A 24,534-nucleotide genomic window follows, 5' to 3' on the forward strand; every position below is an offset into this window, starting at 1 on the left:
AACAAACAAACACACAAACACTACCCCCAAATAGTCACCAATGGAGAGACTAATGGTGACTATTTTGGGGGGTAGTGTCTGTGTGTTTGTTGTTGTTTATTTATGTATTTATCTACTCATTTATTGGTTCATTTGTTTGTTTGTTTGTTTGTTTACTAGTTTGTTTGTTTGTATTTGTAACCAAAACTAACCGAGCCTGAGCTCCCTGTGGTAAAGCTTGAGACAGTACTGACCTCGGTCATCAGTGAATTTCATAGACATGCACTGTATGGGCAAGTGTCGGTATTCTTTGAGAGTTTTTAGATGTACTTGTTTGTTCAAATGCATTATATATATTTTTTTTAAGTTGACGTTGCAACTTCATTACTGGAAGAGAAAGGAAGTTATTGCTGGGTACCCACATCCTTTTCTTTCGCATCGGGTAACCTTCAAGTACCGTCATGGAGATATCTCCCCTTTTACTCTTTACACTGTTCACAGTGCTAGTGATCTGGGCAGGTGCGAATTTGACACCCATGTATGCAAATATTGCGAGTTTATAGTGATAAGTCAGGGCTTCTTTAGACGTTTGGGTACACATGCATTTGTTTACTTCCTTTTTTGATTTTTGATTTTTCAGGAATTGAAAAACTCAAACCCTGTTCAATTTTCGCTGGGTGAAAGAGGAATATTTGATAAGGCAAAAGAGCATATAATCTCAAAAATGGTCAAAAATACTGATTTCTTATGCATCTCCCCTTAAAATGCATACACATTCAACATACACATGTAGTTTCCAAAGCTTGTACAGTGGACCATAACAATCTGTAAGACAAATTGATCAAACCAATGAAACAAGTCATATAATTGATAAAGTAGTAAGGAATAACCTGGTTCAGTAATAAACAGCCAAAGCCACACAGGTGGTGGGCAAAGTCTGACCAAATAGAATCAACTCATCTAGAATATCATGGTGTAGATTATGTCAGTCAGTGAAACCATACATATACTGGGATGGTATGGTGATTTGGGGAGCTGAAAATCCTTGATGGGTTTAATTGTACAGATATTTAAATTTGGTAAACACTGATTATAAACTCTTGTTTTTGTCTCCGTTCTTACTTTCTATGTACTTTCGGTTTACAACGCTATGGGGGTTTCCCAGCATGCATTGCGACAGACACTATCCGCTACCCTTTGGGGACCCCCTATCTCGTCGTTAGTTGAGGGGTCATGTTTAAATGTTGATTCATTACAAAGCACATGGTTAACAAGAACGTTCTGGAAGCGTGATTAGCGATCACAGTACAGTAAAGTTGAGTTTACGATGTGTGAACCTGTTTTGATCGAATTTGTGCATCATTGGATGTGATTTTGTTAAATTAAGGGACAGATATACTGGTATCACTCAGCTTGTATCTGTGTACATTGGTATCAAAACATTGTATGTGGTCGGTAGTTTTGTACGTCGGTATTTCTACATCGCCTCCAAAATTGTGTTCCTTTTGATTTTTTTCCTAGCAAATTTAGTTGCCGTCCTGTTGATAAAAAACAGGCACTGTTTGCATGCTTCTGTGTATGCAGTGTTCTCCACGAGGGGTTTTTGAGGGGCGCATCGCCCCCGCTTTCATGGATCACCCATTTGTTTTGGTAGTATACAAAACGAAGACCGAAGACCGAAGATCGAAGACCGAAGATCTTTGCCATGGTTTTATGTACCCGACGATGAAAATATTTCACCACATTCCCAACTTCAAAACCTACTTAGAAATGAAATAGAGTGAACACCTTATACATTTGTTTTGGCATGAACGTCTTCAAGAGATTCTATTCAATGCTGTTAATAAAGGAAGTGAACAGCGACACTGCGTCTATCATCATTTATGAACTTATTTATCGCCTTGATTATAATAATGGTTGCCAAAACAAAACCAGTAAATGTAGTACCGTCGTAAAGTAGAAGGTACGTTGGTAGTTTCTATGGCCCGTAATTTCCAAGCCTTCCTGTATACGTAATACACAGTACGCATATGATGTACGATGTCACAGCAATTTTCGCACTGTATCGATAAATACGAACAAATACCTAATATTTATACATGTTCTTTAGAAATAACTACTCCGATACGGTTCCATGGTAAAATTAATGTCCTAAATGATCACGTTTGGATGTAAATCGCGATCGTAGTACCAAGAGGTAGCTCTGATGTGCCAGCCATGTTTGTTACTGTACATTTGCACTGAACGTATTCGGTTATTCTTAGCCCAAATTCGTCACATTTAAAATGTACGCATTTCCAGCAAATTTTGATGAAAAATGATTTTCCATTCATGAAAATTAAAAATATATCAAATTTTAGAGAAATAAAGGGAAATGAATTGTTTTCAATTAATTTTTTATGAATGACATGCACATTTACAAAGTGAAACCAACAACTCAAAACTCAATACATGTACATCAACAATGCCATGTGTTGTGTGCGTAAAACATGCTTGCCAACATTACTGTATGTGTAACATCGTCTGTGTAACTATCAAACTCCTTCCTGAAATTTTTAGATTGTCAATTATGTTAAAGGTTTGGAAATTGGTGATCTCAACACATTTCAGTGCACTTTAGTTTGCTGAATGAATAAAATAGGAGTTTTGATTTGGAAACTTTTTTCACTTCCTAATATTATGATCTGGAAATATGCTAATGACATGCAAATAAATATGCAAATTATGGCACCCCTTTATTTTTCAAAATTGTGGAGAACCCTGAGTATGTGTCAATACTACAACAGACTTTCGATGTGCATTCTTCAGTGTCATGAAGAGAGTTGAACTCGTGTACTATCTTTTGGCGCAATCATATAAAATATCGTTCTACTTATTTCTACATCAACATCGACCTCGGTATTTCTACATCGCCTCCAAAATTGTGCCAGTTGAGAAATTCATGTCCAGCTTCCAATTCAATCAAGTTGTTAAAACAGCTACCACACTCAAAACCACCCTAATAGACCACATCTATGTCAAATCTGCACACTCACCTATTGGGAAATGCCCATGTCATGCAAACATATTACAGCTACCATGATCCTGTAATATACCAGATGTCTCCCAACCCTTAGGTATGTAACCTTGTTTCACTGCCACACTATCCTACCCTCAACATATCCACTTTCGGCCAATTTACACCAATCCAATCATCATCTGATTGCCTCTTCATGTCCCTAACTGTGCCCTGGAACTACGCTTTTTCTTGCAAATGCATACTAGTTGAATTTAGTCTAGTCCTGCTTGCAGATGGTGCACACATTCATATGCAAGCAGGACTAAATTTAGTCAAGTGTTTTATTCATAACTCAATGTGACATGGTAAAATACATTGTGTAAATCAGAATTGTAGACTTACTAATCTCGGCAACAATAAATATTTCACTAATCATAACTGAAAAAGTCTTGTGTGAAAAATGTTCAATCTCAATCACAGACGCAGAGCGCTAATGTCTTCCAACGGTACGTCAAGCAAAATCATTGACCGTCTCCTGAATAACTATCCCTCACATTTGAGCTGCTAGATTCATCGACTAAAATAAACCATTATTAGGTAGAAGACATCACAAAATACTACTTTTTATTGTTCGTTTTTGAAAATTCACCATATTTCACTGTTAAAATGATTTTTAAAAGAGCAAAATGAGTTTTTAACGAAAAATTAAAACAAAAGTATGGACTACAATCTCATGATTATTTTTTATCCATATATGGTAAGACTCATTAGCGAAAGAACTTTGACCTCGACTAGTTAAATCTACAAGTTTTACTGAAGTGAAAACATGGCTGCCACATTACCACATCAGCAATTTTGACATGGCGATTTCACCACCAATATTGATTGTATGAAATCAAAACTCCATAAATGAACCACAAAGTACTTTCCTTTCAAAATGCGGTAATTTTAGAACGGCTGTTATCGTTTGTATTGACGACTGACAATGTCAAAAATTGTCCCCTACAGTGACAGCATACACTTTCAGGCTAGACAACTTTGTCAGAGCATACAAAATACATACAGGAATGTATCATTCTGTAGAAGGGGTGCAGACTTTGGATTTGAAGTCCACAACCCTGTTTCGAACAAACATTTGTCATTTGGGCGTATAATGTGTAGAATTCAGACTATAGCATATAACATTCCTTGTCTGTCGTCAATGGTGTCTTTTGAAAAGTGGCAGTTTACTTCAATCTTGTGGACTGATTTCCAATATGGCATTGGTCACAATGCTCATTAACATATTTAATTTCTTTTTTTAATTGCAAAAAAAATCATCAAAGATAAAAAGAACATGTACCGACATGAAATTAACAAATTTGAGTAAGCTACCCTCTGCGCATCAATACGCCAGATATCAAAGCAATCTGATGAACAGTATCTGACGAGTAGTATTTGAGAAGAAGATGACAATATCATTTTTGAAAAAAAATCGTAGAAAATTGAAAATGGCACAGATCAACTTGGCATCAACAAATCTCAATAGCCTCCCCAAAGGAACATACACACCAACTATCAAAGTATTCTGACTGTCGGTTTCGGAGAAGAAGATGAAAATAAAAAGAGTTGACAGACAGACAACGAACAATGACGGCGAGAATCAATCTCACACTAAAAACTGCTCAGCTTTCGCTGACAGTGGAGCTAACTAGTGTTGTAGTAACAAGGACCAGCATGACATAACACCTGCAGGGTCAATGTGAATAATCATTCCTGACCATTCTTGTGAGTGATAGACACAGCAGAGTGGTAGAGCCTACAATCATGTTTGTTATACTGAAGAGTCTACAAAAGTTTTCAAAACATGCCAATACACCTGCTTTTGAATTACTAGTATTTTATAGTAAATATGTACATCATGTATGATACACTAGCATTTTGGTTATAATCAATGGAAAACATATATTTGCTAAGACGCAAGTAAACAAGTATTTGGTTACAGACCTTGTAATTGTTTTATACAGACCATAATGTTTTGATTGTTTGGTGATATTTGTTCACACAAAAATATTTTAAAGGAGGGTTTTTTTTTTTCATTTTGATATCAACCAGCTCAATAATACTGTGTAAAGGTATGAATTGTAGGTTTACATTTGTTTAGAAAAGAGAACATTCTTTCCAACCTACCTATAATCTGTAAGGTACAATGTGTCATGCCATGCCTATCAACTAGCGCTGAAAGGGGTAGTACCGATGCATTAGGACGCCCTGCTGTGTTTTATCTTACAGACTAACCGTACCACTGAGAAAACTAGAAGAGTACAGTCATACAGTACTGCAGTCAGAGAATGCGAGATGTTTGTCAGCGTGTCACAATGACACAATGTCCTCAGGTTTTTTTCATGGAAACAGTGATGGTATTTTCACATCCTTAGCTATCTTCACATAAAAGATTACTCATATAATATTGTATATTTTCTCACAAGATGTTTTATAGAAAAGAAGGCTAGACCAAAAAGGTCAAGGGGACTTACACATCCAAATTTTATGTTTATGGTGCACTCTCTATCACCAGTTTTTGTCCATTTTGGAAAATAATAAAATCTTTGTCCCATCGTGGTGGTTGTCAGTAGTTTCATACACAAAGTCATAAGTTTTTGTCAAATTTTGAAAACAGTAGATTCCATATCCCTATGTGGTGGTTTGAGTGGTTTTATGGTAGACATCATTTGACGAGAACACAGCCATCATTTGAGTAGAACCAATGTTAAATGTATTATCAGTGTCTGTCCATTTTGAAAACTGTAGATTCTGCATTCCTATACAGCGGTTTGACTAGATACAGGTACTTGTTATCATCATTTTTTTTCCCCATTTTGAAAACAGTAAGTTTCTATATCTTGACGTAGTGGTTAACAGAGGCCATCATATGACTAGGACACTTGTTATCGTCACTTTTTGTCCATTTTAAAGACAGTAGATTCCATGTCTCTACGTGGAGGTTTAAGCGGTTTCATAGTAGCCATCATTTGACGTGCATATGGATTATTCTGTAGTCCAGCTGATCTTAATGCTGCATCTAATTTATACCTTGGGTCACTGATAACCTGTATAGGGAAAGAGGAAAGCAAAGATGAAATAAGTCTTGGAATTAATAACAACAGTAGGGGCATAAAGCAACTTAAATTAAGGGTATTTATTTTGGATTTTCAAATTGTGTAACAATTTTATCATGGCTTCCTACTTGAAAAATCAATGTGAAACAACATTGACCACATCTGTGTTTCTAACCCAATAAATTGCAAAAAAATAAATAAAAATGTGTACAACATTTGTTATTATAGAAAAATTACCTAACCTTATAGTAAGTGGTAGGGCCAAAGAGCCTAGAACACTGAGTTGGAATTTTAATCATTGTGCTGTATTTATGCATAATGTTAAAAAATCGTATAATTTTCAAAAACCACTCATCATTTGGAATGTCCACCAAGCATTTTTGATATCAGAATAGCATTTTACATCACTGGTGAAAATATCCTTTGGTACCACTTTTTGGTACCAATCACTTTATGTGACTCATGGACTACATGTATGTCAGTAACCATTTGACGTAGCAGCTGTAAAAATTATTATGTAGTAAATATCTTACCTGATTAGTGGTAAATCCTGTGATTTCAAACAATGGTCTTTGTATATTGATGTCCTGTTCTACTCCTATGCCTAGCTTTGCATTGAATGCCTGCAAACAATGAACAGGTTCAAATTTACACATTCAAAAGACTCTAAATTTACGGACAACAATAAAATCCTAGAATATTTTTTATTTGTTCGAACAAACAAAGAGTTAAAAATATAGGCATGCAAAAGACTCAAGCAGTGAAAACTTATCACAAGTTTTCAAAAATTGGTATGTTTTGTGTAGAGATTGATTCTTTTGAGTTGTGTGACATAAAATGTACACTGACACTGAGGGCGCTATAACATGAAAACACATGATTTGCTCTGGTATGGCCTCAATGCAGTTTATTTGACCCCATTTTTGAGAAATGAATGAATGAATGAATGAATGAATGAATGAATGAATGAATGAATGAATGAATGAAAAAATACTACCAGCCAACAGATTCCCTCTCAAGATCCGTATGATGTGAATCTTTCTTTTACATAATCAAAATTTGTTGCAAGGAATAAAGTGAGGACAATGAAACCCAGGAACTTTGTGGACTACTAACATAGCAGTCCTGTTGAAAAGTACATGACAAACAACTCTAGCTGCTTTCAAATACCAGACTTAAACACAGAAATTTACAGGAACTCATTTTTGAACAGCTGAACTATTTGCACATCAGATGACATGGATGTATTCTTTTGTATTTACATGAATTTTATATATTTGCATCATACATGTATGCAATGTTCTTTGAAAGTGTAGCTTATTTTTTGTTGTCTAGTGAAATAAATGCCATTCATTCATTCATTCATTGAAGAAATTGAGAAATCTCACCTTTGTTGCTTGCATCATCCTTACAGGGTCATAATCAACATTAACTTCAACCTTACAAAAAAAATAAAAAAATAAAAACACATTTTACTTCTTTCACTCTATTTATATCCTTAATATCTATAAATCTGCCTCACTATAATTTCTAAAAACACTTACGTCGAAAATTGTACAATTTGAACAAATTAATTCAACTAGATATGGTTTTTTTTGTCCAACTCACTGACTCTCTATATTATATAGTAGAGGAGTAATGTTTAAACTACCTTGCTGACAGGGTGATTAGAATCACACAACAGAAACACCACTATCACTCACTTGTGTAATCTAGCAATTCAAACAATGATAGCTTTAGATATTGTTTTACACATTATTCTATTGTTTATGCCGACAGGGCCAATGTTATTTCAAACTACATCTCACCACTAGAGGGAGCTATTCATAAAATGCAATACCATCATAGATGTAGATTTGCCCTAACCTGATCTCTCAAGGCCTGTAGTCTTCTCTCCTTTTCTCTTTCAGCCTCTGCTTGTCTCTCCAATTCTTCCTTTCTTAACAACAACTTATCTTGATTTGCTTGTTCTCTGAAAGCTACCCTGTGAAGTGGAAGTTTGACAAGCAAAGTGACGTTAAAAAAATCATAATATTATTCATTTTCACAATCTATAATTCCTCCTGCTGTGAGCAAATTGAGCAAATGCTGAACATGCGCACACAGACGTTATAAACATGAGCCAAGATTTGAATCATTGCATTTGCACGCAAACAGGTGGAAAAAGACAGCAGTCAATCGTATGGCCACATGGGGCGCTATTCAATCTGCTTTCATGCGTGATATACACATACACTGGACAGAACATCCAAACCTAATCAAACTGTTATTCCGAAGCGAAGTTACATAGCTAGGATATGATATTTCTTTGTAGTATTGTGTCTGAAAACACAAAGTAAATTGACGATTATTGTCTTTATTGATCTTATTCCACTGTTGACATATACCAAAATTGTTGCCTCATGCCCTTGGTAAAAGTAGATCTACATTAAATCATGTCTTATTCCCTCGAAATATTAATGAGATGACTAATAAGATATCAATCATATTTCTATCACCAAGCAAACATCAGACAAATAAATTAGCGCAAATATTGCGTTGTCACACAATTTCATGTTCAAGGCAATAATAGATATATAATTTTTTGAAGATTTAAAGTTGTAACCAAAACAAAATTTCCATACCTAATTTCCATTATAATAATCCAGCCATCCTATGTTGGAAGTGTACTTAATCAAGACAAGTATAGCAACATCCTAATCAAACTTGAAAATGATGTGTCTACAAGGTTTTGTACTTCTTTATTTTTTTAAAAATCAATTTGGAACTAAACCATACCAATGTAACAGGTTTAACTGTCTTGGTTGTCTTATTGTAATTAAAGGCCAGCTACATTCAATATACAGGTGATGAAACAGCTGTCTTACAACATATTACATAATCAAGTCATAAACCAAACTGGCCATGCTACAGGCTTTACCACCAGATGAAATAGTAAAGTAAACATATATAGCTAATTAACAATGTACTGTTATCACTGTCTCAGCTAATGAGGACACATCTACACATTCTCAACAAAGTTAAGCTCAATCTAATGGGTAATTTCAAAGTTGAAGATGTTTGAGAAAAAGCAATGATATAGAATAACACTTCTAGAATCATCTCACCAAGTTTCAGACTCATTCACTTAGTACTTTTTGAGATATAAGTTTTTGACCAAAATTCACATTTTTACACCTAAATTCCATATCACTGATGAGATCATTATGTGCTTAATATTGTTTTCATCTATACACTTCCAGATGCATCCCCATCAAATTTCAGTCCAATCTGCTCAGTAGTTTTGGAATTAAAGACTTTTGACAAAAAAGGCACATTTTAGCTCTAATTTACATATTACTGATGGGCTTGTCATGTTATGAACAATTCGGGTTGGCAGTTTTTGAGTTTAAGTAGTCCACACACACACACACACACACACACACACCCACACACACACACACACACACACACACACACACACACACACACACAAACAGATTGACACCGCTCGATACCTATAGTACTACTGAACCTACACTGTAGTTCAGTTGTGCTAAAAAAAGTTTAGATACATACACGTATACGAGGCCAAAAAAAAAAAAAAAAAAAAATTCGGTTCCAGTTTCCTGACCCCACCTAGTTTTTCATTGCTGACCCTAAACTTTTTTTAAAATATTCGAGAAAAAAATTAAAAAACACAAAATTTGTGAAACCTTGCCAGAAATTGTGGATTCAGAAAATGATATTAACTTAAAAAGACAATATAAAACTGTTTTCCCAATCTGTAATGGCTGTACATCTGATGAGAAGAAACCAATAACACAGAGACCATATGGAAAACAACGAAAAACATAACTACACTCACATATGGAAAAAAAATATAAAAAATAAAATAAAATAAAAAATCTACCTCCTTCACGAATTCAAAATGTTGATCGTAATTGGAACGACAACCACACAATTTGTTTTTTATTATGCCTGATGATTGTTCACTAAACCTACAGAAAGCTACAGGTTACTGTGTATCACCTACAGGTTACTGTGTATCACCTACAGGTTATTGTGTATCACCTACAGGTTACTGTGTATCACCTGCAGGTTACTGTGTAATACCTACAGGTTACTGTGTATCACCTACAGGTTACTGTGTATCACCTACAGGTTACTGTGTAATACCTACAGGTTACTGTGTAATACCTGCAGATTACTGTGTATCACCTACAGGTTACTGTGTATCACCTACAGGTTACTGTACATCACCTACAGGTTACTGTGTATCACCTACAGGTTACTGTGTATCACCTACAGGTTACTGTGTATCACCTGCAGGTCACTGTGTATCACCTACAGGTTACTGTGTATCACCTACAGGTTACTGTGTATTATTCTTCAGGGGAGTGATAAAACAATTGTCATACCTTTCTTTGTCATGTTCAACTTGTTCTGCTAAATGAGCCTGTAATTCTTGAAGTCTTTTTCTGTCAATTTCTTCCTGCTTTCTCCTGGTTTCTTCAATTTGGTCATGGTAAGAATCAATCTGAGTAGGGATATCACACAAAGAAATAATTCACTTTATATTTATACACTAATTGTAAATTGAATGTGTTTCCTTCTGCTGTTTTTATCATCTTCAGATTTACTAGTAGTTAAACACCACATGAGTACATATATGTAATAAAAGTGGTGTTTTACAAGTAGCTGACTGATCAATAGAAAGATTAATTGATTGATTGATTGGCTGGTTTACCAACTGATCAGATGATTGATTAGGTAATTGACAGATAGATAGATAGAATGAGTGTTTGACTGTATGAATGATTGTTTGATGGAATGATTGACTGGTTCCGTTGGTTGATTGACTGGTAACCCGTGGTTGGTTGGGTGGGTGAGTGAGTGAGTGAGTGAGTGATCGAGCGAGAGGAGACAATAAACAGTGAGAATAGAGAACAATTTGTCTGGTTTACATACCCTTACCCTTATGAATTAGTAATAATATCAATATATGCAATATCACAGGTACATATATGGACAATGCCACTTCATGAGATGTAATATATTAAATCTTGATCGAAAATTGATGATGTACATACGATATCAGTTCACACATTCTTTACTCATAAATTACACTTTCACACATCGGTCTTTTTCTTTTCCTTGTTTGATCAGACTTTTTAATGTCATTATAAAGACTTTCTTATTTGAATGAACGAAGTACATTGTCACCGTCATTGAGCATATATGATGTAGATAGTGATGGGTGCCAGGGACCCATCGGTGAAACTTGAAGTGGGTCCCATTCAAATGCATTGCGTCTTGGATGCGGAATAACATGTTAACACAAACCCTGGTACTGCTTTAGGTTGACTTTGTTAAATGTAACTGCAATCAGCACAAATACAGTCAAACGTGCCAAAAGAATGAGAAACCAGGTCTTTGATTTTGACATTGATGTAAGACAACACAACTGGTTCCAATTATTGAGATTGTAATATAAAAATAACTGAGAATTTACCTTCTTTTTCTGTGTATCTCTTCTCCTCCTTTCCCTCTCAGCCATTTTCTTCTTTTCATTTTCAATTTCTTCTTGTCTTCTTGCTTCAATTTCAGCTTGGAGTCTCATTTCTTCCATTTTTTGTTCACGCCATTGTTGTACCTATGGGGGGCAAAGATTTGGACAGTAGACACGTTTTACATTACAATCTATTTGGTCATTCTCACAAACCAGAGCTGTGACACTGCGAAATAACTCTGGCGGTGCCGTAGAAGAGACTGTGGTTTACGAACATAACCTGAATCATCAGCCTTTGTAGACACTTATAGACATCATAAGTAACACTGACTTGCAGAAAAACAAACAAACAAACAGAATGTAATATAAATACTGTACATATTAGAACAGTCAAAAGCCTACACCCTCGAGAGAAAATCCTCAGTCATGTACATTGTGTAATCAGAATTTTATTTTTTCAGTGACCTTATGAATATTTCACAACTACTCAAAATTATGCTAAACACAAGTCAAGTTGGATTCATTTCAACAAAAAATATTGTCTGGATTTGTAACTTAGTATATTTGCATCATTGGTTCTGTGGAGCTTGAAATACTATGAGACAAAATTTCAAAGTCGTCATCTCTCATAAAATAATCATAATTAAAACCATGATTGCACAGGTATAACTAGATTGGACACCCTGGACATATGAGTGACATTATGGATTCTGTCACTTCTCATCTTCAACTCAACATGATAAGAACCTTTAGACAACTCATATATTTCCTTGATTGAATGAAGAAAAAATATTTAAGAATACTAGTAATTTCGAATAATCCGTCAAACATTATGGATTTATTAAGAAAGTGATACAACGTTGACATAGCTTTCATTCATAATTTTTACCTTTCTATACAGTTGGTCACATATCTCTTTCTGTCTCTGTCTGTTAATGGCTTCAATTGTCTCTAATTCTGCTGCCAGACAAGCATCAGCAAAGACTGCCTTGGCTTTATGTAAAAGTTCTCTTCTAGATTTGATCCACGAGTTGATCAGCACTTTCCTGTGTTCATGATAATACTTGTGACTTGTGTACCACTCTTCATGTGCAACCTGCATTGGAATATTGAGAGACAAGCATAGAAGAAAGATTATGTGAAGATTTCTAACTTGGCAATTTCAAAGAAATATAAATTTAAGCTGCACTAGTACTCACCAAATCAGCCCTTGTTTTATGCGGTAAATGTCTCTTCATTCTATCCAGGTACAGCATTCTCCTATTTGCCATGTCATGTGGATACTGATCAAGAATTTGTAGAAACATCTGATGATGATCAGCATCCCAGTTGCCAGAGTCAGACCTACATGTAGGTGACAAACACAGACAACATTACAATTGGAACGTGAGTGATGGGTGGGTGGGTGTTTGACCATCTACACAAGAGTGGGGAATTCCTTTACAACGGTATAAAGTTTGAACATCGAATGAAGCAATGGGAGGGGGTATATTTGAAAAGAAATTACTTGTTCACATTAAGTATACAACTACACATATGAAATAGAATGTTATCATATATCTTTCTTTTAAAACATGACCGTATGCTGCACTTTCAGACACACTAACAGCATGAAAGACAATCTTGTTCTCCCATGTCCACAAAAAAACATTTTGAAATGTGTACATCACTAACATTACATTCTATATCACTCCTCATACAATACCATACATACCCTATAACTTCCGTATGTCTTGCATCCCATTCCTTCAGTCTTTCTCGGAATTTTTCATCCAGGTACAGAAATTCACAAAGGACGGATTCCTTAAGGTATGGATCCGGGCATTCCAATTCCTCAGCTTCATCTGGAATACCATCCAGTACCCATTTTTCATGTACAGTCAGTATATCTTTAAGTATAGGATTATTAAGTTCCATTTCTAGATTAAGTTGTTCATCCATTAATCTATCCATAATCATTGTTTGTTGATATACAACTGAATCTACCGTCTTTTCAACTTTTTCATATTCACCCGATATGTTCCTTCCGCCGTGTCGTAGTTCCTCTTTGTGATCTGCCAACCACATGCCGAGATCCTCTTTCAAGTTCCAGATCGGATCTAGAGTGTTTGTTTTGAATTTTTTCTGCTCTGCAGTGTTCTGCATGTCGAGTTCCTCAGCTTCAAGCATAAATGTAGAAATGGACGACTCTTCTAGAGTGCCATCCTGCATGTATACTTGAAGCTCTTCCTCAGCTTTTTTGCTAGCTGCCAGAAGTCTGGAATGTTCTCTTTGCCACACCATCTTGTGTTGTTTGAGCAAATGATGTTCTTTACTCTGTTTGGACACATGTGCGAGTTTTTCCATTTTCATGAGAGACTCATTTGCGGCGAACTTTTTCTCAAAAGCAAGCGCTTTGAGTTTTTCATAATCCAATGGTTTATATCGGTTGCTACCGAGTCCTTCCCTCATTCTGACCATCAAGTTATCTGTACAGTTATAACAATTAAGGTGTATACACAAAACACAAACACAAAAGGGAAAGAAGCAGAAATGACAGAATGTGTTAGTTTATGAATAAACAAAGCAATAAGTAAGTACAGCACTAATGCATTATATAGTACTTTCCTTCAGCTGGTTATAGCATAGCAGACCCACTCTAATTTCGCTGAACCCTGCTTCCACTTTGACTGCCCTTTTCATTTTAAATCCCCGCTATCCTTTGCTTTTAAGGAATCAAATATTACTACTAATAGTATTGGAATGACTGATACATTGTCTGTGTTTACAATATTTGCTTAATTGTAATATAGGCCTTTATACAGAGTGGATCAAGAGATTTCAGAAAATATATAGTTAAAAGAAAGTAATATAATCATTACTTTCTTAGCTACAAACCAATATCAACAAGGGGCACTGAAGGTGGTCTATAAAGTATAACCTTAATATTGAAATAACATACTATGTTTCTATATATACTCATCCATACAAACATGTATGTTTATTATTATTATTTATATTTGTTTGTAACACAGTTCTCATGCTTCCTGTATTTAAACTAGTGCTAGTACATGTACATGTATATAAAAGTATGTATGTATGCATGTATATATGTATGTATGTATGTATGTATGTATGTATGTATGTATGTATGTATGTATGTATGTATGTATGTATGTATGTATGTATGTATGTATGTATGCATGGATATGTATGTATGTATGTATGTGTGTGTATGTATGTATGTATGTGTGTGTATGTATGTATGTATGTATGTATGTATGTATGTATATGTATGTATGTATGTATGTGTGTGTATGTATGTATGTATGTATGTATGTATGTATGTATGTATGTATGTATGTATGTATGTATGTATGTGTGTGTGTGTGTATGTATGTATGTATGTATGTATGTATGTATGTATGTGTGTATGTATGTATGTATGTATGTATGTATGTATGTATGTATGTATGTATGTATGTATGTATGTATGTATGTATGTACATTTGTACGTATGTATGTATGTATGTATGTATGTATGTATGTATGTATGTATGTGTGTGTGTGTGTGTGTGTGTGTATGTATGTATGTATGTATGTATGTATGTATGTATGTATGTATGTATGTATGTATGTATGTATGTATGTATGTATGTATGTATGTATGTATGTATGTATGTATGTATGTACATGTCTTTGTTAGTTTTTCATTTCAACTGGTCACCATGTACATGTACAGACTCATGAATCAAAAGATTGACTGGCAGTAGAAAGGAAACAAAACAATCTGTTGCTTTCTTTTCAACTCTCCATCAAATACATGATGGTGTTCTCAACAGGTTAGAATGTGCTATAGATGTAGACACTTTCAACTACATGTACATGTATAACTGCGATTCACATCATCCCAATTCCAACTGGTCCCATTTCAACTCGCCACATTTTCAACTCATCCCATTTTCAACTCTTCCCACTCTTTCAAAACAAAGTACTAAAAGTAATTTGCACATCTTTGCAATATGATGTACGTGTGCATGTACAATGTATGAAAATCAGGAATGCACTGATAGAAGCATACATGCAAAACACATACACTAGGTAAGACCATAGATGGAGGAGGGTCTATGGTAAGTTGGTAAGACCTATTTGTGCCCATCATTCATCTCAATTTCCATAAAATCAAAAAACATCCTAAAATTCAAACGATAAAGTACAAAGTTTTGTAAGATTACTATTTTCAAATCCCTGGAAGCCAGTGAAGTTGTATGAGGATAATTACTGTGATGTGGTCACGATTGCATTTCATGCTTTTTTATAATAAAAGGCGTTACAATACTAAGACATACTAAAACACACCATGCATCCAATGTACTGACTTTTCAGTTTGGATTATCCCTCCATTGCTTTGGTAGGAAAACCAGACCATTAAAGTTAACAGAGATACTGAAAAATATAATAAAACAATCAGACCAGAAATCCAATGCACTGAAATTGGGGTGAGTTGACTATGTACACTATAGTGAGTTGTTGTTAGCATGAGTTGAATGGGACAAAATGAGCCATCACCATCAACTATTACTGGTGGTCCGTTTTTACCTTGGTCATCTGTTCTAGCAATCTCCTTCCTACCAGTTCTGTGTTGGCTGAGAAAGGCCTTGTAGTCTCTTCCAGTCATTGTGAGGCGAAGTCAATACTGGTAGAGTATAGTTATACCTTATGTTCAGAGGTACAGACAAATTGCAAGTGTTGGTTGGCTGATTGATTGAATCATGGAGGTATATCCCCCCTTATACCTTCATGGTTGAATTGTTCTGTGATTATAGTACCATACAATAACTCCGGTAGACTGTGCTGTGGTCTGAATGTAAGAAAACGAGAAATTTGATAAGGAACTTTTATAAATTAATAGAACAAAACATTAGAGAACTTTGGCCATCGAAAAATCGGCCTCATGGTCTTAATGATTTTTGAACTTTATGTTCATTATACATGTATTTCATTGTAATTTAACAATACTATTAATCAGAATGTCCATGAGTCCATGTACAAAATGTATGTATATTGTCTGTGTGTGTGTGTGTGTGTGTGTGTGTGTGTGTGAGTGTGTGTCTGTGTGTCTATGTGTCTGTCTGTGAGTGTGTGTGTGTGTGTGTGTGTGTGTAATGATTTTAAATGCTATTGTGTAGTACCATGGATGTATTAGGAGAGAACCCACTACATCCATGGTAGTACAAATGTACATTGTATGGATGTTAATGTGCATGTATTTGCTATTGTTGTTCTTTACCATACATATCATGCCTGCATGTACGGTGAAGAACATGGTGCTACATAAGTAGAGAGTAGAGTGGTGGTTGTGGTGTTTCTCATTACTTGTAGGGATGTACTGTGGTGTACTGTAGGACATGTACATTTGTATGTAGCTTAAGAATTGTTGTTTTCCAAAGGAAAATATCACACGAATCCTACTACATGTACTACAAATGTATTTATCAGAGTGTCTAGTCCTACCACAGTGTCACTAGCCGATCCTCACTGGAACGGCTAGTGTCTCCACCCGTGATATTTATTGTCACTGAACCTTTCCCAACAAATAAATCACACAGAGATCCTTAAACGCTTCCATTCTACCTTAAAATACCAAGTGCAAACTAATTATTTCATTTCTCGTGCAGCGCACAACCATTCAAAAAGTCTCAGCAGCGACAACCATTCGGCCAGGCATGTACCGATGTCATGCGTATGCACAATAATGCTGACACTTGTGACACCACCGCTACCAGACTGTATGGAGACTTTTTTGAGTGGTTGTGCACTGCGCGAGAAATTAAATAATAGCCTTCCATTTGGTGTTTTAAGGTAAAATGGAAGCATTTGAAGAGTTCTATGTGATGAATTTGTTGGGAAATGTTCAGCGACGAGAAATATCGTGGCCCGGGGTATCGTGGGTGGTGGCACTAGCCGTTTCAGTGAGGAATGGTTAGTGACACAGCAGTGGCAGTAGTCTCTCCAATGATTAATTACGTGTATACGCTCTATAAAAGGTAGGGGAAATATATTCAAATCAAAACATTGTTATATTTAGCACGTACACAAGGAAAACAACAATAAGAAATACGGAATATTACTACACGTATGCTTTAGGACCCGCAGGCACTTGAATCAAACTGTATGATTTTTTTTGTTAAATCACATAGTTTGAATGTAGTGTCTGTACTGTGGTAGGACCCTTCCTTCACAAAACAATACAATTTGTGACTTATCCTTCATGTAATGTATGTGTTGCTAAGACGCCCTGGACCATGTAATTACAATATCGTTAACAATATGGTAAACTATATTAAATAGTACGTTCATAGCCCTACTTTCGTGAGTAAAATTGTATCAGTTTCATGTATATCTTACCTACCGCGTTAAATTCAGGTACCGGCCGAAAAATCGGTAGACTTACTGTACTTACAAGTACGATCCCAGCCAAGTATATGTACGTGCAGATAGTAACGATGGGATGTATAATGCACTATGGAGGAATGGCTTCAAAACTACAGTTAATACGATGTCAGAGATTCGCCTAAGTCTTCTGATATCTGCAAAAGTGAATGAATCTTAAAATAACACCACTCCGTGAATTTTTGCGAAACCAAAACAAACTCGCTACTTGGGAGACGCCATTTTGAATCACTATGCATGCGCATTGCATCTTGGGACTCCCCCTAGCGCTATCACAGGGAGCAGGAGGAACAATATTTGAGAATCTGCACAGTTTTCTTTATACTTTTCTATTTTTGCTTCTTGTTTCTCCTATAAGATGATAAAGACGATACTATAAATGACTACTGCATTTCCACTACTTTTTATCTCTTATCTTTATATGTTTTCTGCTAATTCACTAAGTGTACACATACAAAATGTAGGTGTTAATCAGTGTTCCCGCTAAGGTCTAAAAAAAATAATAGTTTTGTTCCGGTTACCCGACCCCACCTAGCTTTTGACTGCCGACCCCAAACTTTTTTTAGGTATTCGAGAAAAAAAATCACAAAAATTGTGAAGTCTCGCGAGAAATAGTGGAAACTGCCAACAACTTAAAAATGCACTCTAGAACTGTTCTTCGAATCTGTAATGGCTGTACATCTGATAGGAAGAAATAAACAACACAGAGACCATTTGGAAAACAATGGAAAACATGAACTAGACACTCACACATGAAAAAAAATATAATAAAATAAACGAAAAAAATCTACCTACCCCACCTATTCTAAAATTGACCGTGATCGGAACAACACATTTTTTTAAAATTAGGCCTAAGGCTTATTTACTCGCTACTTGCGCAAGGTCTCCGTCTGCTCTCACAGTCAAATTTCATGTTTTGCGCAACCTTATATTCAAGCATTATATATATGGAGGTATATATATATATATATATATATATATATATATATATATATATATATATATATATATATATATATATATATATATATATATATATAAGAATAATTAATGATTAATGATTAAATGAAATGTTGTCAGAGAATTTTATTTCTCTCTATTCAGCATCCAAGAGCATGTAAAATGTGTTAGTTTCCGAGTCATATTGCTTCTGTATACCCCCCTTACGGACCATCGCCCCGCGGCCCCGCAAGCATGGCCACCATGTCACATAGTCTGTAAGGTACGCCGTGACGGGGCGCCCTCACAGATCGGCTAACCCCTAACGTGTGAGAGAAGGCCGGTGAGGGTGAAACGTCACGACGTATCTTACAGTCTACATGTCAACCTTTCCATTTTTTTTTTCTCTTGCTCAGTCTCAAACAAGTTAAAGGGAACACTGGTGTTGATGGTCTTAATTCCTTCTGTAGATATTCACAGTGTGTCTTTTATGGATTTGTACAATAGTATGTAATGAGGTATTTATGAAGACTTTTTTTGCTATCCTAAAGCATGGGGGTATACTTGCTTTACAAAGTGTGAACAGTTTATTTATTTAGATACACTGTGCCAGTATTTTTGTACATTCATGTATTGAAACAACACAAATATGTTTTTTATAGTGAAGAATGTACCATCAACTGCATTTAACATGTATTTCACTTCAATGCAAGGATAGCAATTATATCATCCATGGGGGAGAGATTTATACCTCCATCTAAACACATGTTTGAAAAATTAACTATTCTTTGTGATTATATTGTTTCTATATGACAACACTGTCACATACCACAGACCAGGAAAAGACTGTGCATATACCAATGGAAACGTTTAATGTTGATATGCTATAATGTACAAGTTGATAATAAATTCATGGGCATCTGTTTATGTTGTTTATTTCATGACTGCATGAACATCTAATAACCACACTCCGTTACGGATGTCCTGTGGCCATGGCCTGTTGGCGTTTTAACTCTTTCCTCCTTCATCCATAAAATACACATGGCAAATGTTTACAGAGGAGATTAACATCATCAACACCCTATCTGTACACCAGGAGAACGAGCAGAACGCACGTGCACGTGAACAGGCGGAAACAACCTGTACGGCCGTAAGGGGCGCTATTCAGTCTGCTTTCGTGCTTGGACAATATAATGCAGCGCATCAAAGCTCGATCGACGTATAGTAGGTGTTATTCCATATAGTTACACAGCTATGGCATACTATTTCTTTGTAGTATTGCGTCAGAACAACCCACAGAGCATATTGCACTTAATCATTGTCTATGCCCTACAAGCCATAGCAAGTCGTGAAAGTACCTGTCAATCCTGCAGGTATTTATCATATACATGTATCACCCTACCGTATTGATGATTATATTGTCTTTACTTATATATAATCCCATGAAATCAATGTTAGTTTTACGTCATAATGCTCCGAGTATGATTCCGCGGACTAATACAAATTCGAGCCGGTAGGCGAGAATTTGTAGTCCGCGGAATCATACGAGGAGCATTATGACGTAAAACTAACATTGATTTCATGGAATTATATATTTATCACATAACTAAGTATTCCCCGTATTTTTCTACAATTTTCATTCGTATTTTACGAATACTGCAGCATTTCATCGCACTATATTCTTCATCGCGTATTAAAAAATGGCGCCCAACGGCTATGCAAATTACATAATCGCGTGACCTGTCGCGAGGTCAAGCTTACCACAAACACGGTATCGGTCGTACTGTTCTGTGGTTTCTCAACCAAAATTATCGGTTATAACCTTGCGATGTACATGTAATATCGAATTTAGTTTAAAACGTAAGTAGAATTGTCTGAATACGACTTTTGTGGCGTCATTTTAATCATATTTTCTCTGGTTGTGTAAGTTCGGAGATCTGAGCTAGCTCGACGGAAAATCGGAAGCTTGCCGGCTGCTTCATCGATAATCTACGTGATTTTTAAATATAATAAAATGTATAAAAGAAAAAGAAAACGACTTCTACATATCAAACTCATGCCAGCCAAGGATATATGTAACGTAATGTATGCATTTACGTTTTGAAAGCACATAATTATTACGATAAACTTGATCGTAGGATTGATACGAACACTCAAACATTAACAGTACGGAGAAAAAATAGTTCGGTAGAACAGGGGTTGGATATGCTCTGAAATCACCCCTGTTTGACGTCACACAGTAGGAGATATGCACGTATTTATGTGATAATGGATGTTATTCCACTGTTGATATATACCAAAATTGTGCCATGTTGCCTCGTGCCTTTACTCAAACTTGGACTAAAGTGTCGGAGATTGTGACATGAGCCACAGGGGCACGTATTATTGCTTAGATTGCCGTTTTCTTTGAAAAATATCGTACGAATCCTGCTGCTACAAATGTATTAATCTCTATACTAGTAGAAATATTTTTCTCCGTACAGGTAAGAATATATAGTCAAAAGGTTGTTATATTTAGTCTGTAGACCAGGAAAACAACAATCTATGAAATATTACACGCCCCTATGGCATGATCGATGAGCGAGCGCATCGGCGCCCGTAGCGACGTAATTACAACAATGTATCATCCGACACTCTCGAGCTCCAGAAGTGAGCCACCAACGTTCATGTTAGCACGATATACTTCTCTAGTCTGGTCCCCTGCCTCCTTTCTGTCAGCAGCGGCAGGAAGGAGGCAGGGGACCAGACTACCTTTCGTGAGTGTAGCGCAAGCAGCGGCAGAAAGGAGGCAGGGGACCAGACTAGATAGACATACTTCTTGAAATCACACATGATAAACAGTAGACGTAATCCTACCACTACAATCGGGAAATACTGTGGTTAAGTTTTATTGAAAGTTTTGTAATGTATTTATCGATATCCACAATCTTCACTTTATTGTGCCATGAAGTCCATGGTTTATAGTGTTTACACATGCAGGTACAGAGTTTACTAATTGACCATGAATACGAATGTATTACCTCTATCTCTTGTGTGCTGTTGGTGTAGACACTTGAATGGATACCATATGAATGAATGTATTTGACATTTTGCAATAACAAAAATCTCGCTCTTTCAATACGTTTACCGCCCATCAGACATTTTGGTATTTTAAATGTCCAGTGAATATATATTGAAAAAAAAAATACTTCATTTACAGCGAACATATTTTCAATCACTCACTCAATCAATCAATCAATCAATCAATCAATCAATCAATCAATCAATCATTCATTCAATCATTCAACCAACCAACCAACCAACCAATCAATCAATCATTCAACCATTCAATCAATCAATCAATCAATCAATCAATCAATCAATCAATCAATCAATCAATCAATCAATCATTCAACCATTCAACCAATCAATCAATCAATCAATCAATCACTCAATCAATCAATCAATCAATCAATTCACGTTTGGTTTCTCTTTACACACGCTTTTAATAATTAACTGCACATTTTATTATTTCATTGTCCTTTGTTTAACAAACATTTTACCTTTGATACTCCATGCATTATTTATAGTATTTTACTGTGGTTGTTTATTTGTTTGTTTTGTTTATGTTTCTGTTTATATTTGTGGCAGTCATTTACATTTCCTTTAAAGGGACTCAATAAATTATTATCTTATCTTATCTCATCTCATCTCATCTTACTGATGTCTATAATGAGGTCTCTAACATCACTTTATGTGTAAACATCCTTGATGCTGTCACTGACCTATCAGTAATCAATAAGAGAATAAGTATGTATATGTCAACACATGAAAATATGGTGGTATGATAATGGAACTTTGAGATTTAGATTTCCTGGTGATGTTTGATTATTACAAGAAATGTACACAAAGGAAAGGAAATGGGAGGTGTGAGAAAAAAGCAGCAAGTTTGGAGTGACACCAAAAAGTTTGACCCGCCACCTGGTATGTATTTTCAGTTGGTGGGTCAAACTAAGAATACATACCAGTTGGTAACATCCATGGAACACGGACAGTTGTCACTGCTTATAAATACATGAAATAAAATCGGGAAAGAACTTTACAGGTGTGAGTGAAATGGTGAGTATTTATCTGAATATTTCTGCAAGTTCAACATAATTACGTAAAGATTGAAAACTAAAATACATGAACTTGACATTAGACAATTACAGTAAACAAACATGAAATTTAGTCTAGTCAAGCATAAAGTAGACCAAGCCAGTATCTCTATGTTGGCGAATGTTATAATGGGACAATGTTTGGTGAAATGTGAATGCGCGTATCAAACAGTCCAAGGATTGACTCGTTAAATTTTACTCCCTAAACTGATTAATTTACTAATTTTATGACCTTAGATGTAGATTGCCAGCTAATTGTTGGGCACAAATTTACCACACATCAGCCCTGGGGATATATCTTTCAACGTTCAGGACTTATGTGTAAAGGATTGATAGAAATAAACTATATTATGTATTATATGCAGACATCATGGCTAAATAAACACATACAGAAACTATATTTGATGTACCATATGCAGATATCAATGCTAAATAACCACGTACACATTGATATAATAGGAATGCAATAAAACTCAACAACATAAGCTATTAGACAAGAAAATACAAGGCTTTCGATGTTAATAGAAATAATTTTAGAATAATTTAACAAACTCTCCTGTCAAAGTTACAAATCACAACGATATGTTGATGCGAGAAAAAGATGATAGGACATATATTACACATTTGTAATATTCTGAGCCACTTTACAGATACCAAAATCATAAATATAGTCTTAAAAATAAATGTTAAGTCTTGTCTTAAAGCTGCACTAGCTGACTCTGGAAAGTATTTTTTTTTTGAAAATGTTTTGTTACGAACAAATAACTTACTCGTAATATCATACACAGTGAACATTATTGCATCAAGTGTACATGTAGGTAAACGGATTCCTGTAGCTTAATAAACGATAAATTATATCAAATTGATTTTTGGGTCCGCACCCAAAATCAATGCCCTCAACGGCTATCATGATTTCAACCAGGTTCTGTACTGCTTATGGATAGTATCGGCCACTGATTAACAGGTACAAATTATTAGTATTTCAAGAATTTTCAGAAAAATGTATTGTTGCTGTCTGATCAAAAATTATGTGACATGTGACAGATTCAAAACCTTTTGATCAAGATTTAAACTTACAAGTACACTACCTACACATAGTTTTGACCACTAATATATATATATATATATATATATATATATATATATATATATATATATATATATATATATATATATATATATATATATATATATATATATATATATATAAGAGAGACAATGTCATTTGTAAGTAATTGACTATTGTTTGTGAATGTATCTTTGATTATTTGATGAAAAAATGTCCCAGTTGCAGCTAGTACAAGTTTAAAAAGGATTCGATACGAGGTGCAGTATATAGATAGCACCGTCTTCATGATTTCGACAGGGTACACCGGCAGATACTGGCTTCACAAGCTAAACAATGAACCGAGAGTCAAGTAAATCATTATCGAATGGACGGTCGTTCAATGAAAAAGGTGG

The 24,534-nt window shown here is 35.3% G+C and overlaps 1 protein-coding gene across 1 annotated transcript; it reads right to left on the bottom strand.

The window, feature by feature from the left end:
• Positions 1-5,793: 5,793 nt before the first annotated feature.
• LOC144434572 (coiled-coil domain-containing protein 148-like) lies at positions 5,794-16,272 on the bottom strand. Its single transcript, XM_078123040.1, has 10 exons — positions 16,145-16,272; positions 13,281-14,034; positions 12,766-12,910; positions 12,456-12,662; positions 11,570-11,710; positions 10,476-10,594; positions 7,942-8,059; positions 7,464-7,514; positions 6,609-6,698; positions 5,794-6,066 (listed from the first exon to the last, which is right to left on the bottom strand). Exons 1-10 carry the CDS (start codon positions 16,221-16,223, stop codon positions 5,911-5,913), a joined length of 1,860 nt encoding a protein of 619 aa, XP_077979166.1. The 5' UTR covers positions 16,224-16,272; the 3' UTR covers positions 5,794-5,910.
• Positions 16,273-24,534: the final 8,262 nt, after the last annotated feature.

This window comes from Glandiceps talaboti, chromosome 4 (assembly GCF_964340395.1).
Source record: "Glandiceps talaboti chromosome 4, keGlaTala1.1, whole genome shotgun sequence".
NCBI lineage: Eukaryota > Metazoa > Hemichordata > Enteropneusta > Spengelidae > Glandiceps > Glandiceps talaboti.